The sequence below is a fragment of the Brassica napus genome, chromosome C7 (assembly GCF_020379485.1).
Source record: "Brassica napus cultivar Da-Ae chromosome C7, Da-Ae, whole genome shotgun sequence".
NCBI lineage: Eukaryota > Viridiplantae > Streptophyta > Magnoliopsida > Brassicales > Brassicaceae > Brassica > Brassica napus.
In genome coordinates, this window is record NC_063450.1 from 301,326 (window position 1) to 316,246 (window position 14,921).

The 14,921-nt window shown below is 49.2% G+C and overlaps 1 protein-coding gene across 1 annotated transcript; it reads left to right on the forward strand.

Moving 5' to 3' along the window:
• The first annotated feature begins 13,892 nt into the window (after positions 1-13,892).
• Positions 13,893-14,512, forward strand: LOC106377762. The gene is made up of 2 exons (XM_013818008.1): positions 13,893-14,198; positions 14,270-14,512. Exons 1-2 carry the CDS (start codon positions 13,893-13,895, stop codon positions 14,510-14,512), a joined length of 549 nt encoding a protein of 182 aa, XP_013673462.1.
• The last annotated feature ends 409 nt before the right edge of the window (positions 14,513-14,921 follow it).

Below are 14,921 nucleotides of genomic sequence, written 5' to 3' on the forward strand. Positions count from 1 at the left end.
GGCACGACCCATGATTGGGTCTTATCAATACTGGAAGTATGTGACAAGGGCTTTATGGAGGCGTGCTTTGGAGGAGCATGGTCGCCCCTGATAAGGTAACAGGTGTGGACTGCTGACAATCGAACATAGCCTGGTGCATATGGGCCGATCTGTTCCTACAGTTACACCTTACTCAGTTTAATGATTATTCTTCATCTTATTTCTTCTGTATATGATTGAGATTGATGATGAGACATGGAGGCACTGAACCATGGCCTTGGCCGGTTCAGGAAGTAAGAGTCCTTGCCCATCGGCCGGACTGATCATGGTCGAGGTCTATATGATCGAGACCGATTTGATAAATTATGATTATGGGATTCTCTTAGTTGGGATTTATCATGAATTATCGTGAATTTTAATTAGTTTTTCGGAATTTATTTGATGGGGTCAATTTCTGGCCTGAGACTTACCAAAGTCGGTTTCCACATGATCCGGACCTCTGGGTCGGATTCTGTTGATGGGAAACCTACTTGGGAGATTTATCAGGAGTTTTCATGAATTTTAATTAATTTTCGGAGCAGGTTTGCTTGAGGTCGAAATTGCACCTGAGGGTATATTGGTGTCAGATCCTTGTGTTAGGTTATCTGATCATATGCTTGTGTGCTGTGATATGTTTGTCACTTATGATCATTGAGCATAAGGAAATGTTAGTTATCAACCTTGGTGTTGGTAAGCTATGTGCAAAGCATTGGCTAAGAGCCATAAAGAAGAGTATAGCTCATACTTGATGGTGTGGACCATAAGTACTGAGCCGTGTGTTATCTGATCTTGGGCAAGGATGGACGACCTGATCCATTCGTGATGGATTATGGTGTCAGCTCTGATTGATCAAAGGATGCACCGGATGTTAGAGCAAGACTGATCGGCTCCTTTGGGACAAGGTTCCATGGCCGGTTGAGTAAGTGTGAAGACTCATCAGTTCTGAGTCATGTGGGGTGGTTGGTTGATTGACTTAGGATCTGATGGGCATTACTAGTCCATGAGAGGACTTGACATTGTTAGTCCATGAGCTGGACTTGGTATCATAAGCTGATAAGCTAAAGGATGTTGAATGAAGCATGAGCCGGGAAGGGCAAAATGCATGTCCTTAGCTGTTTGAAGACTTCTCAAGGGTTACTTAAGTCAGTGGGGATGGTTGGCTGAATGACTAAGTACCTAGGGGAGTTGTTTAATGTGTAAAAGAGCTGGATGCAGTATATGGCAGCTGGCTATAGCTCGGTCTTAGATCAGTACGAGTGTGACAACTCGATCAGCTGGTTTACGAGTTCATTCAGCTAGAGCAGTTTGGGCCGTGGATGTGGCTAAGGTATGATCTAGTAACTCTTGCTTAGTTCTAGATATAATGGACTAGGGGAATGGAACCTCAGATTCGTATGACTTGATTCGAGTTGAGAGTACTAACCATTAGCTGAGGTGATTCGACTGGACGAGTATTAGATTGGTTATAGACCAATGGATGATAGATGTTATTCTGCTGCGTATGTGTTGTATTGATCTAAGCTAGGAAAGACTATGGTAGTCTTGAGCTAAGATCTGAGTTAGCCCTCGCCTATGGGCGATGTTTTAAATAAAGGGCAAAAAATTTGAGAGGTTCGGTCAGGGTATGGACTGAGCGACGTGAGGCATCGACCGCGGCCTAGTCGGCCGGGTCGGGTCTTACAAGTTGGTATCAGAGCATGCTTGATCCTGTTAAGGACAGTGCTCAAAGATGTTGAGTTCCAAACCGAAATTAATTCTGAAAACTAAGATGACTTGGAACCTTAGCTGTGGTGAACCAAGTGAGAGTTGAGGTAAGATTGGGTTTCATGCTTGTGAACGGAGAAGTTCCAAGATGAGCCGGCTTAGCCAAGATGCACTCTCCAAGGCAAGACCCTGAAAACAGAAAGGTTAGTTTATCTAGTTATTTGGGAGTAATAGACGGATTGGACGATGAACGCAATGCAAGATGTTTGTATGGACGACCTGGACAAAGGAAGTAACGTCAACCAGAGAGTGGCTTAGGTTGAAAGAAGTGTGCAGCACTCTCTTGGAGGTTCGTGTTATCCCTTGCTGGCCGTTCAAAACAAGTGAGCATATGCGATGTTCATGTTTGTCTAAGGGAGACACTACATGGCTAGTACATGAGTGGGCTTGGGATCAGATGGATCAGCTTGGACTCAGTGTAAGTCAAGGTAGGATTCCTTAAGATTGAGGTAATGGAATGAATCAATTCCAAGAGGAATTGGAAACATGATGCTATGTATCTTAGTATGATGGGGATTGAGGTATATTATAAACATTCTCGTGAATGGTATGGGAAATTCATGGAAGTGTGACACTTTGGAGAATGGTATGGGACTTTTTCCAAATGTGTTATCAAACCAAATGGGACTCAACTAGATACCTAATGTTGTGGAGGTATTTAGTGATTGGCAATGTCATGAGGGATGTTACGGACGTTCCTTATGGTATGGTCATGACCTGAGATGATTCCAAGAGAATCATATTGAATGATTACAATGAGATGTTGTGAATCAGTGTGAGGTAGGCAATGCTTATGGAATGAGCAGCCTTGGGAACATGGCAAATCCGCTAAGGAAGAGTAACTTAGGGATTGCATGATTTTACCAGGACTCAATAGAGATAAGCATTACTCCTCGTTGATCCATATGGATCGGTTGGGGCTTGACCAGTATGGCAAGTGACCAGGAGAGTGGAACAGGTTCGGTATGCAATCGAGTCCGGAGAAGGACCAGGGTTGGCTTACTCGAACGAGTCCAAATGGAATTAGATACTTTGAAAGGACCTTGTGAAGCGACCTTGAGTATTGGTGGTGTGGAAACACACGTATTGTTTGACACTGGAGCTACACATAGCTTTGTGAGCCCAAGAATGATTGGAAAAGGTTTGTTCCGGACATGAACTGGGGATGATCCTTGCATAGTGAATGCGGCCGGAGGGAAAGTGATGCATGCACTAGGGCTGATAAAGGGCATCCCAGTATTGATCACAGACAGGTTAATGCCTGCGGATCTGATTGTTGATCACAAACAGGGTGATGCCTGCGGATCTGATTGTTGATCACAGACATGGTAATGCCTGCAGATCTGATTGTTGTCCGCCTTGAGAATCATGAAGTGATTTTAGGTATGGACTGGCTTGGAAAGCATAGGGCCACCCTTGACTGTCATCGTGTACGGGTGCAGTTTGAGATGGGTTGTGAAGCCCCGATTAGCTTCCAAGGAATTTGTTCGACCTCTGTGGTTTCAGCAGTCCGTGCGGAACGGATGCTTGCAAATGGTTGAGAGGCCTACTTGGCTACCAGTACCACTGGGGAGGTCGTGGGGGGGGGGGGGTGGTAACCCGGACTGGATTCTGCTGGTCAGTGAGTTCGAGGATGTGTTTCGGGTGCTACAGGGCATTCCCCCTGATAGGGCTGACCCGTTCATAGCAGAACTAGAACCAGGGACGGCCCCAATGTATAAAAGTCCCTATTGTATGGTTCCTGTCGAGATGGCCAAGCTGAAGTCGATCCAGTCCAGTGAGGGATGAGGATCGCAGCACAACCAAGTCAGAGATTGACCTATGGTTGGAATAAAGACGATCATTTCCGGTGAGGGATGAGGATCGTAGCACAACCAGGTCAAAGATTGACCTATGGTTGGGGTGATACGGTTAAGTCCCAGAGTGGACCGAGCGACGTGAGGCATTCCGGGTTCCTGCCCCCAGGTTCCGGGTTCCTACCCCCGGGTCTTGGTCCCTGCCTCCAGCCTCCGGCTTCCAGGCCGAGTGATTTATCCTGCCTTACGATAAATGGAAATCTTCCTTTAATAAGATAACCAGCTTGGACAAGAGGAAAAGCGGAAGTATTCCAATACATATGACCTCCCTTAAGAAAATGGGAAATATTCTAGTATCTAAGGATATAATGAATATTTCCAAATCCAAAGAGAGAGTCACGACCTCCACTATAAATATAGGTTTCTAAACCTAAAGAAGGAGGTCCACGACGTCCATGACCAGAGCTCATCAACTCTACAGCCGCCAAGGCAAGGTTTCACACCTAGAGGACCATCTTCATCAACAAGCTCACAACTGATGAATCCCTGCGATTACTATCAACCAGATGAAGAGATATGCTCACTGCAGCACGTCTACAACTCTATTTTATGGCTCAGGCCACGATCTCCAGCTCATCAGCGGGGTCCCTCCATGCTCACTGAAGCACATCGACACATCATGCTCACTGCAGCATATCGGTAGGTCTACCATCTGTTTTGGTCATGTGCCCTCTAGAACAGATGACTGTGAGAACCGAAATTCACACCGTCGAGTTTTGTTAATCGGAGGAAAGCCAAGTTAACCTAGCCTTCCCTGAAGGTCCCGGTTATCTGCTGGGCCACGCACAACACAATCAATATGAAAGATTCGAAAGTAATAAATCGTAAAAGAGCGAAAAGAGAACAAAGAGGTCTTATTTCCGAATTCGCGTTTGAGCGTGAACAACATGTAAGATCCTAGGCCACGAGAGCCGTCGGTATGTTCGCTAGTCTAGCCACCTAAGTTCTAACCTCGTCGAGTCGCAGCTCGATAGTAAAAGCGGAAAAATGCCTAAATTGCTCTAAGTATTAAGTTTTCTCTTAGAATACTCCCCCCTTCTCTTCGTCCTAGGTCCTCCTTATATACTCCTCCTTAGGTCGGTTTACCTCTTCTCGGGCCAGATTTGTCGCGAAGCGGGCTTTTCCATATTTCATTATTCTTTGTGATTATCTTCGAAAATTTGACATTTATCTCTTCCCGCGGATGCGATAAACCGTCATACCAGTTTTTGGGTTCAAGTTTTTTGGGACCAAAGATGGGCCGTTGTCCGCAATTCGGACCCTCTTTGGGCCGTTTCGAGACTTAAGCGTTTTTACAATTTTACTCACGAAGTAGCTGTTGGTATAGGCATGGTTCTTCCAACGGAACCCTTTTTCCTCGCATAGCCGAGGCAGTTGGTGTTAAGTTAACCGTAACCTGCTCTACTACGAAGATGAGGAAACTGTTCGAGAGACATAACCTTCACAACTTCCCGAATACTTTCGACGATGTTTTTTAGACGGAACATTGGTGTCGCATCCACGGACCCGAGGACTGAGTTACGGAAACTTCGGACGAAGATGCATGGTTATGGGATGGGACCGGGTTCGGAATGGTCCATGGAGAATTGGCCGCGCTCGCCGGGCGAGTTGATCCGTGGCACGATCGAGCTCGCCGGCGAGCCGACCGGCAACACGGTCGTGCTCGCCGAGCGAGCTGGCCCGTGTCATGGCCGAGCTCGCCGGCGAGTCGACCGGCAACACGGCTGTGCTCGCCAGGCAAGCTGGCCCGTGTCACAGCCGAGCTCGCCGGCGACTCGACCGGCAACACGGCCGTGCTCGCCGGGCGAGGTGGCTCGTGTCGCGGCCGAGCTCGCCGGGCGATCCGTTTCGGCTGTTAGTTTCCTCGGCTTTTGAAGTTTTGACCGAGATTCGGTTTTTCTAAGGACTTTCGGACATCGATTCCGTCGTGACCAATTTTGACCCCAACAATTAGCCCCCCAGCTAGCTAGGATCCGTGGACCTGGGTCTTAGGTACTAGCTTGCGGGATGGTCTGTTCTAGGTGGAATTTAGACGTAACCGTTTGTCGAAAGATCGAAGGTGAATAGTAAAAAAGAAAAAATTGTATAAGTAAGGGAAGCAAGTTTTTCAAATTCTTTACTCACTTCTTCCCTTAAGAAAAGATTTCTCCAAGATCTCTCTTTGCTCAAAGAAAATGTCTTCAAGAAAAGGATCTTCAAAGAGGAATTCTTCCTCACACTCATCTTCAGGTGACTCTTCTGCCAATCAGGTGATCGCCCCAAAAGAAGAGTTTGAAGTTGAGGAAGAAGCAAAGGATGCCGTACTACAAAGCTCTTTCCGGCTCGCCTCCGCCTTCGCAAGACATTCCGATTCCCAAGAGGCCCGTGAGGTCGCCAAACGCGCCCCTTAGGCCGAGCATGGTCTCTCCCGACTACCTCACGACTCTCAGGTACTTTTACCAGATCCCAAGTGGAGTCGTATTTCGGATCCCGAGTGGCAACGAGAGTGCGAAGAACCCTCTGGAAGGTTTCTTTACTTGCTATGAGGCCTTCCTGGTGAATTGCCGTATGTGGTTTCCGATCCCTGGTACCATCGTTCGCGCGCTTCGCCACTTTGGGCTTTCGATCAGCGAGCTAAGCGTTCCGGCCTTGCAGCATTGGCTCGGCGTGTTGATCTTGAGTTACGAGCTAGGAATGGACTTTAACCCTGGCGACTTCGAGAGATTTTGGTTTACGAGAGGAACGAGGATCGATGGCTCATACCGCATGGCGCCAAAGAAGGGTATGGCTATAATTCAGGCGCACACTTCACATCCTAAGGCATGGTTCGAGCACTTTTTCTTTGTCCAGATAGATGGGGATTTTGTTGAGGAGAGCTACCTCCACCTATTCCGTCGGGAGTGGAACTTCACCCATGGTAATACGAATAGCTATATTTTTCGTTTTGATACCTTGAAAACATGCGAAGACGATTTTTTTGACTCCTGCCGATCTTTTTGCCAAGCGAGATCTTCTCCGCAGCAGGCCGTTCTTCTGGAATTCCTTTACCGTCGAACGGATTCAAAGCGCGGTGGAGCTCCATCGATCTTGGGCCGTCTCTCAGCCTCTGGACGTTCCGTATGGCGTAGAACCGGTCATTGATGTCTTGCCTGCTCAGAGGCAAAGAATCAGGTCTCGGAAAGGCAAGGGAGTTGCCTCCGAGAACGTCTTGGTAAACCTTCCGCTGCCAGAATGGAACCCTGGTTTCTCCCCAGGGGAAAGGAGTGGAACCAGCTAGGTTTCCCTTCCCAGTGACTTTTTTGCCGACCTTCCTCCCGGTTTTACTACTCATAAGTCGCTGGACGAAGAGTCGAGGAGGGAAGTAGTCGCCGAAGGCTCCAGCTTAATCAACGAGGTTTATCCTTTGAACTTTGATCTGAATTATATATTTTTTTTGTTTCCCTTTCCGATCTTAAGTTCGTGCAGGGGATGAGGGTGTTTAATGCGGCACTCGACGGAAGTTTCCGGGAGTCGCGTATCTCTCACATCAAAGCCGAGGAGGCTGAAAGGGAACTCTTTCGGTTTCGGAAGGTGGTCGAAGAACAGAGCCGGAGACAGGCTGAGCTCCATTCTCGGGCCCTTGTCCGTGCGGAGAGGAGAGGAAAGAGAGCGATTGTCGCTGAAATGAAGCGGAGGGCTGCTTTGTTTGCCACCGAATTCGAGAGCTTTAACGATGCTCAAAATTTTGTGGGCAATTTTCGCGAGTGTCGTGGCTCGGTTGCTACCCTCTACGAGTCGCAGAAAGAGGACTTCTCTTTTCCTGCCGAGGTCGCCGAGATGTCGGGTCTTATGAACGGGTGTGCCCATGCCGAATCCTTGGTTCCTCCGATCGAGGGAAGGGTCCGACAGCTTTGGGACTCCATCGAGGTCTCGGAGGACACGGCGGAAGCAGGAACCGGTGTCGGTGATGAAGATGCCAGAGTTACGGACGGAGAGGTGGATCAGCCCGTGAGCTCGTTCGGGATCTCCACGTTCGGGTTCCTCGACTTCGAGCTTTGAGGATTGTTGGGATTATTTCCCTTAGTTTTATTTCGAGGTTTGATGTATCTAGGCCGAGTGTGGCCGTATTTGATTTATGTGTGTTATGGCCTTGCGAGGCTATGTGAACTATGTGTTTGAGACCGGCCGTTTGGTGGCTTTGGGTCCTAGCCGTTTTTTGCGGCTTCTATATATATGATGAATGATTGACATTCTGTGCGTTTTAGTTTATACTTCTGCCAAGTGTGAGGGAAAGATACGAGTAGTCACTTCGTATCTTAACTCCTAGTTTATCTTCTTGTTCGTTTGCTCTTACTGAACGAGGGCGTTCGGAACCGTTTAGGAGCTTCGCGAAGTTTCGTGAGCGTATTAGATATAGACGATGGAACATGTTTTTAAGATCTCGTATCATGTCTTGAGATGTTAGTGGACCATTAGGACTGGGTTTAGGGCAAGACCTAGGTTTACTTTCGGTTCTAAGGCTGTGCGACTGATCGGCTCTCGTTTTGTATGTGGGCGATTTCCACCTGGTTCTTTCCGATTTAAAGTCCGCGACTTGGCGCCGGCTAATATGACTTTTATGGAACAAACCGAGCACACTCCAGAGACCGTCTGGAGTGCTGACCAAATTTTTTGATTTCTTGTATAGCGCGCTATGGTATCCTCGTCGGATGTAAGAGAACCTTTACTTTTACGAAAAGTTAGACTACGAGTTCTTTTTTTGAGAACGTTTTGGGTTTGTCAGTCGGGGCCAATCGACAAGCAATTTTTAGAGTCACGGACTGGCCGTGTGTTTGGATAATATCTCTCGAAAATATTTACGACGTCTCGCTTTTTCCAAAAGGTATATCCTTTGTAGTGAGAAAGTTACGATCTTCGTTTTTAGAGAAGATGTATTTGGTCTTGCTTGACCATTGATACGCAGTGATTGTTGTTTAAGTTAGTTCCCATCCAAGGACTGCTTGAAAGGTATGCGTGTTTGGAGACCCTTGTCTTGGGTGTTTCTCAGGTTAATCTCCGATTGTTGTGGCTTATTGTAAATGAATCGGGAGACCGTAATAAAATGAGTTTTATTGGAAAAGTTTCGAAAATATCGAGTACATGTGTGGATATTCCGAACTTTGTGGGAGTATACGAGTATACGTACCCACTCCCCCCCTTTTTGGAGAGGGGGAAAGCTGAACTTGTCAATAGGACAAGCTGCCTACGTACCTCTTTCGAGGATCAAGCCATCTCGTAGTTCTGCTTTGTTGTTGCGGGCGTTCCTACTCGTTGGATAGGGCCGTTTCTGTTATTTCGGCCGTTGAGGCTTTAGTTAAATCGGCGGCCGTTTTGTGAGTCGGGTTTTCCGCTGGTAGGACGATGGACTCCGGGATCGCGTCGCTGTCCGGAGCCGTTGCCTGGGCGAGTGATTCTGAATCGCTCTTTTTGGAACCTTCGGGAGTACTTTGAGTTTTCTTGACTCTCTTCGGGCTAACCGCAGGGGTGTTCCGAGTTTGTCGTAGCTTATGCTCGGCCAAAAATCAGATTACTGCTGTTCCGTTTGGTGTTGGGAACTTGATGCTAAGGTGGTAAGTCGACGGTACCGCCTTCATTGCGTTGATCCATGGGGTTCCCATGATAACATTATAGATGGCTGGGTTATCGACTACGGCGAAGTAAATGATTTTCGTGACTTCCCTTGCCATGACCGGAAGTTTGATCGATCCGAGGGTCATTGATGTTGTGCCCGAAAAACCGGTCAGTGGTTTTGGTTCCATGATGATTTCCCCGAGTTCGATGTTCATTCTCCGGAGAGTGTCGCGAAAAATGACGTTGACCGTGCTGCCTGTGTCGATGAGGATTCTTCCCACTTCGAGGCCTCGAATCACCAAGTCGATGACCAGCGGGTTGCAGTGAGGTTTATCGAGTCCGAAGGTTTCCTCCTCCTCGAAAACAATCATATCGTTTGGAGCGCTGTCTGTCAGGGACCGAGTCGTCCAGTTAGAACTTGTTTCTGCCTTTCTTCCGTAGGCCTTGATGGACAAAACAGAGTCGCGGTAGAATTGCGATTCTCCAATGATCATGTTATTCCTCCGGCGGGTACTATTGTCTCCAAGGTCATCCTGCCTTCTTTCGCGTTTTTCGCCAGACTGATTTGCGCGTGCGTCCCTCTCGGGAGACTCTTTATCAGTCCTGGGAGGGCGGTCGGAATCCAGGATGAGGTCTTTAATGCTAGTGACCTTCGAGAGGTCGCCAGCGAGGAGTTTTGCGGCTAGCCTTGCGCCGAGAACTTTGCAGTTCGTAGTGGAATGACCTTTGGTCTGGTGGAACTCGCAGTAGGAGTTATCCTTATACTGGTTCCTTGACCAGGTGTTTCCGGAGGTCTTCCCTTGTTCGGAATTGATAGTGTAGTTGTGCTCGCCCTGGATGTCTTCTCCCTCGTGGTGGACATACTTGTCGTTTCGAGAGCTTTTCTTTTTCGTGGGCGTCTTCTGCGGGTTGTACTTCTGGGAGAGGATTTTCATCTCCTCTTCCATTACGATGAAGTCCGTTGCCTTATGAAGAGCATCCTGAATCGTTCTCGGTTTTTCGAGGGACACCCATTGCTGGAATTTCGACCGGTACCAGAGAGTTTTCTTCAGAGCATCGATCGCCACTTTGTCGCTGATCCCGGTGACTCTTGCTATTACTAGCTTGAATCTGTTCCTGAACTCGCGAAGTGGCGCGTCTTCTCTTTGAGATAGGCTCCAGAGATCGACGTCCGAGGTTTCTCTGTCCATGAACATGGAATACTGCTTTAGAAACTCTGAAGCAAGTTGGCGGAAACTTCTGTTGGAATTTCGTTTTAGGCGAGAAAACCATTCGAGCGCGGCTCTTTTGAGGTTTTCGACGAAGAGGAGGCAGTAGCCAGCGTCTCGTTTGCGTACCTTGAGTTTGCACCTCCCCATCGCGATCTGGAAAGGCTGCAGGTGCGCTTTCGGGTCGGTGGTGCCATCGTAGATGGGAATTTTGATCTTCCCCGGGTCCAAGACGTTGGTCTCAGTAATTCAGGCAGTGAACGGGGTTTTGCGTGCTTTCTCGAGAAGTCTGTCGATCTCGGGCGCAGCGCTCGTCGCGTGGTGGATTTGTAATTTCACCGCTTTCACCTCCGCTGCGGTTTTCGCGATGTACTCGCGGAGATCGTGGATCTCATCAGGATTTCTGGCAGCCTTGCGAGCTTGTCTGTGTTGGCCGCGGTGGATCCTGGCCTGTTTCTCGGCCAGCTCCTCCTGTTCTACCCAATAGAGGTTTTCTTCTTCCTCGGTCATGGGTTTTTCGAAGGACGAGTCCTGCCGAGCGGACTGGCCTCGCGTTCTTCTTGGGTGGATGTCAGCACCGTCGTCCGAGTGATCGGACTGGTCGCTTATATCCAGGTCGATGCGTTCGATTTCTTCTCCTTCGTTGCTCCCGGTAGGAGGTGGAAGGTTCTCCGCAGTTGGCTGGAGCGTTTCATCAGGGTTTTGGCCTGAGGAAGCCTTGTCCGCGTGTGCAACTTGATTGCCCGGAGTTTCGAAATCAAGTCTTCTACCGCTGCGGGCTCTTGTGGTTTCGTGCGGGGCTTTGCTCCTGGCCTTCGCCGTTAAGGTTTCCACCTGTTTTGCGAGAGAGGCCACGAGTTTTCCTTGTTCGTCCGTCTTTTTCTGAGTGGAGGCGAACATTTCCTTCATTTGGTCTAGTATCGCGGTGTCGGTAGTGACCGTTGACACGTTTCCAGCTGGAGTTTTATCAGCGTTGGCATCGACGGGAGTCCCGTCGTGCGTTTGTGGGTCTTTGTTAGCGTTGGTCGTCATATCGGACTGAGCATGTGTGGTTGCGAGAGAGATAGATCCGTACCCTCCCCTCCTTCTAGCGCCAAACTGTGAGAACCGAAATTCACACCGTCGAGTTTTGATAATCGGAGGAAAGCCAAGTTAACCTAGCCTTCCCTGAAGGTCCCGATTATCTGCTGGGCCACGCACAACACAATCAATATGAAAGATTCAAAAGTAATACATCGTAAAAGAGCGAAAAGAGAACAAAGAGGTCTTATTTCCGAATTCGTGTTTGAGCGTGAACAACATGTAAGATCCTAAGCCACGAGAGCTGTCGGTATGTTCGCTAGTCTAGCCACCTAAGTTCTAACCCAGTCGAGTCGGAGCTCGATAGTAAAAACGGAAAAATGCCTAAATTGCTCTAAGTATTAAGTTTGCTCTTAGAATGCTCCCCCCTTCTCTTCGTCCTAGGTCCTCCTTATATGGTCCTCGTTAGGTCGGTTTACCTCTTCTCGGGCCAGATTTGTCGCGAAGCGGGCTTTTCCATATTTCCTTCTTCTTTGTGATTATCTTAGGAAATTTGACATTTATCTCTTCCCGCGGATGCGATAAACCGTCATACCAGTTTTTGGGTTCAAGTTTTTTGGGACCAAAGATGGGCCGTTGTCCGCAATTTGGACCCTCTTTGGGCCGTATCGAGACTTAAGCGTTTTTACAATTTTACTCGCGAAGTAGCCGTTGGTATAGGCATGGTTCTTCCAATGGAACCCTTTTTCTTCGCATAGCCGAGGAAGTTGGTGTTAAGTTAACCGTAACCTGCTCTACTACGAAGAATAGGAAACTGTTCGAGAGACATAACCTTCCTAACTTCCCGAATACTTTCGATGATGTTTTTTAGACGGAACATTGCTGTCGTATCCACGGACTGAGTTACGGAAACTTCGGACGAAGATGCGTGGTTATGGGATGGGACTGGGTTCGGAATGGTCCATGGAGAATTGGCCGCGCTCGCCGGGCGAGCCGATCCATGGCACGATCGAGCTCGCCGGCGAGCCGACCGGCAACACGGTCGTGCTCGCTGGGTGAGCTGGCCCGTGTCATGGCCGAGCTCGCCGGCGAGTCGATCCATGGCACGATCGAGCTCGCCGGCGAGCCGACCGGCAACACGGTCGTGCTCGCTGGGTGAGCTGGCCCGTGTCATGGCCGAGCTCGCCGGCGAGTCGACCGGCAACACGGCAGTGCTCGGCGGGCGAGCTGGCTTGTGTCGCGGCCGAGCTCGCCGGCGAGTCGACCGGCTACACGGCCGTGCTCGCCGGGCGAGCTGGCCCGTGTCGCGGCCAAGCTCACCGGCGACTCAACCTGCAACACGGCGGTGCTCGCTGGGCGAGCTGGCTCGTGTCGCGGCCGAGCTCACCGGGCGATCCGTTTCGGCTGTTTGTTTCCTCGGCTTTTGAAGTTTTGACCGAGATTCAGTTTTTCTAAGGACTTTCGGACATCGATTCCGTCGTGACCGATTTTGACCCCAACAATGACTCCTATCACCTACAGAGCTGTGAGCTCCCAAGGCTACGTGCCCATTAGGCCATGTGCCCACTAGAGCTACGTGCTCCCAAGGCTACGTGCCCACTAGGCCATGTGCCCACTAGAGCCACGTGCTCCCAAGGCTACGTGCCCACTAGGCCATGTACCCACTAGAGCCCCGTGCTCCACAGGCCACATGCCTCCATTAGGCCATGTGCCTCCATCAGGCTCTGCGCCCATCTAGGCTCCGTGCCTCCATATACATGAACTACGAACGGCTTGATCCCTCATTGAAGGGTACGTAGGCAATCCCCACTGAAAGATGCAGCTATAAACCCAAACACCTTCCACGGTTCCACACTTAGACGCCCAAGGACCAGGCTTAACGGCCGGAACCATCAACTACAGATTAGGAGGCACCCAAGGACCGACCATGGTAGTCGGAACCATCGATCATAGATTAAGAAGACCCTGGGATCTTCACTATCGGTAGGCGGCCCCCACCTAGCGACCAATCTCCTCTGCTGCTACTAAGGCACCGACGACATATACTGGCCCATACCCATATGGCAGTATCCTAAGAGCAGGATCTCCTGGTTTATCAACTATCGAAGTAGGAGAATACACTCAACGACGCGTCTCCTTCCTCCTATCATTCCGTAGAGCTGAGCACGGATCGCTTGTGCAAAAAAATCCCCTAACAGAAGGATCCCCTCCTTGCGATGATTCCGTCCGGTCCATTAAAGAATCTCATCCGCGAGCAGTAACTGCCAAGAACTGGCCCAAGAGCCCAAAACAACAGCCCCCCCAAATCACTTTCTCTCCTAAGGATACCATAGGCATTCATATGCCACAAAACGATTGTCTTCTCGTTGAAATCAGCATCGGCAATTGTGAAGTGACAAAAGTTCTCGTGGACACTGGCAATTCTGTCGACCTCATATTCAAAAATACGCTCGAAAAGATGCAAATCAGCCTCAGCGACATGAAGCCTTTGGCACGATCGCTAACAGGCTTCAACGGATCATCTGAGATGGTGCTCGGAACGATCCTCTTGCGCGTGCACGCCCAGGGTGTCACAAAAACCATCAAATTCTCTGTCGTCGACGTTCGAACACCATATAACGCTATTCTGGGTACTCCGTGGATCCACGCGATGAAAGCAATTCCGTCGACCTATCATCAGTGTGCTAAGCTCCTTGGCAATGACGGTCGAGTCATTACCCTTCGTGGAGACCAAGCTGCGGCCGGTGACCTTCTAATCGCCGAGGTTAAACGTCAAAAGACTACCTCTCACGTCAATTTGGTGGTAAAACCAATCCAAAAAGCTATACCCTAAAGGAAGAGATTTTTGAAATTATTATCGACGAGCACGATCCATCCAAGACAGTTAGAGTCGGTACCTACTTGTCAGACGAGACCAAAGATCAGATCATCGCATTTATGAAGGAGAACATCTCTACATTCGCATGGTCGACCAACGACATGAAAGGAATCGACCCCAACATCACGACTCATGAACTCAATGTTGACCCAACCTTCAAACCGGTAAGGCAAAAGAGGCGCAAGCTTGGTCCCAAATGATCGAAGGCCGTAAACGAAGAGGTCGATCTATTTCTCAGCGCTGGGTCAATCACCGAAGTAAAGTACCCTGAATGGTTAGCAAACCCAGTTGTTGTCAAGTAGAATAACGGGAAATGGAGAGTGTGCGTCTACTTTTATGACCTCAACAAAGCTTGTTCCAAAGACGGTTATCCTCTTCCTCACATCGACCGACTAGTCGAATCCACGGCCGGAAACGAGCTGCTAACTTTCATGGACGCCTTCGAAGGCTACAATCAGATAATGATGCATACCGACGATCGAGAGAAAACAACATTCATCACCCGATAGAGGAACGTACTGCTATAAAGTCATGCCGTTCGGCCTCAAGAACGCGGGTGCGACCTATCAATGTCTGGGCAACAAGATGTTCTCCGAACGCCTGGGAGAC

Excerpts from the sequence above, each read along its gene's own strand:
- LOC106377762 (XM_013818008.1), top strand. The coding sequence starts at position 13,893 with ATGCAAATCAGCCTCAGCGACATGAAGCCTTTGGCACGATCGCTAACA. Across the intron at positions 14,199-14,269 it reads GTGACCTTCTAATCGCCGAG|GAAGAGATTTTTGAAATTAT; the intron begins GTTAAACGTCAA and ends TATACCCTAAAG.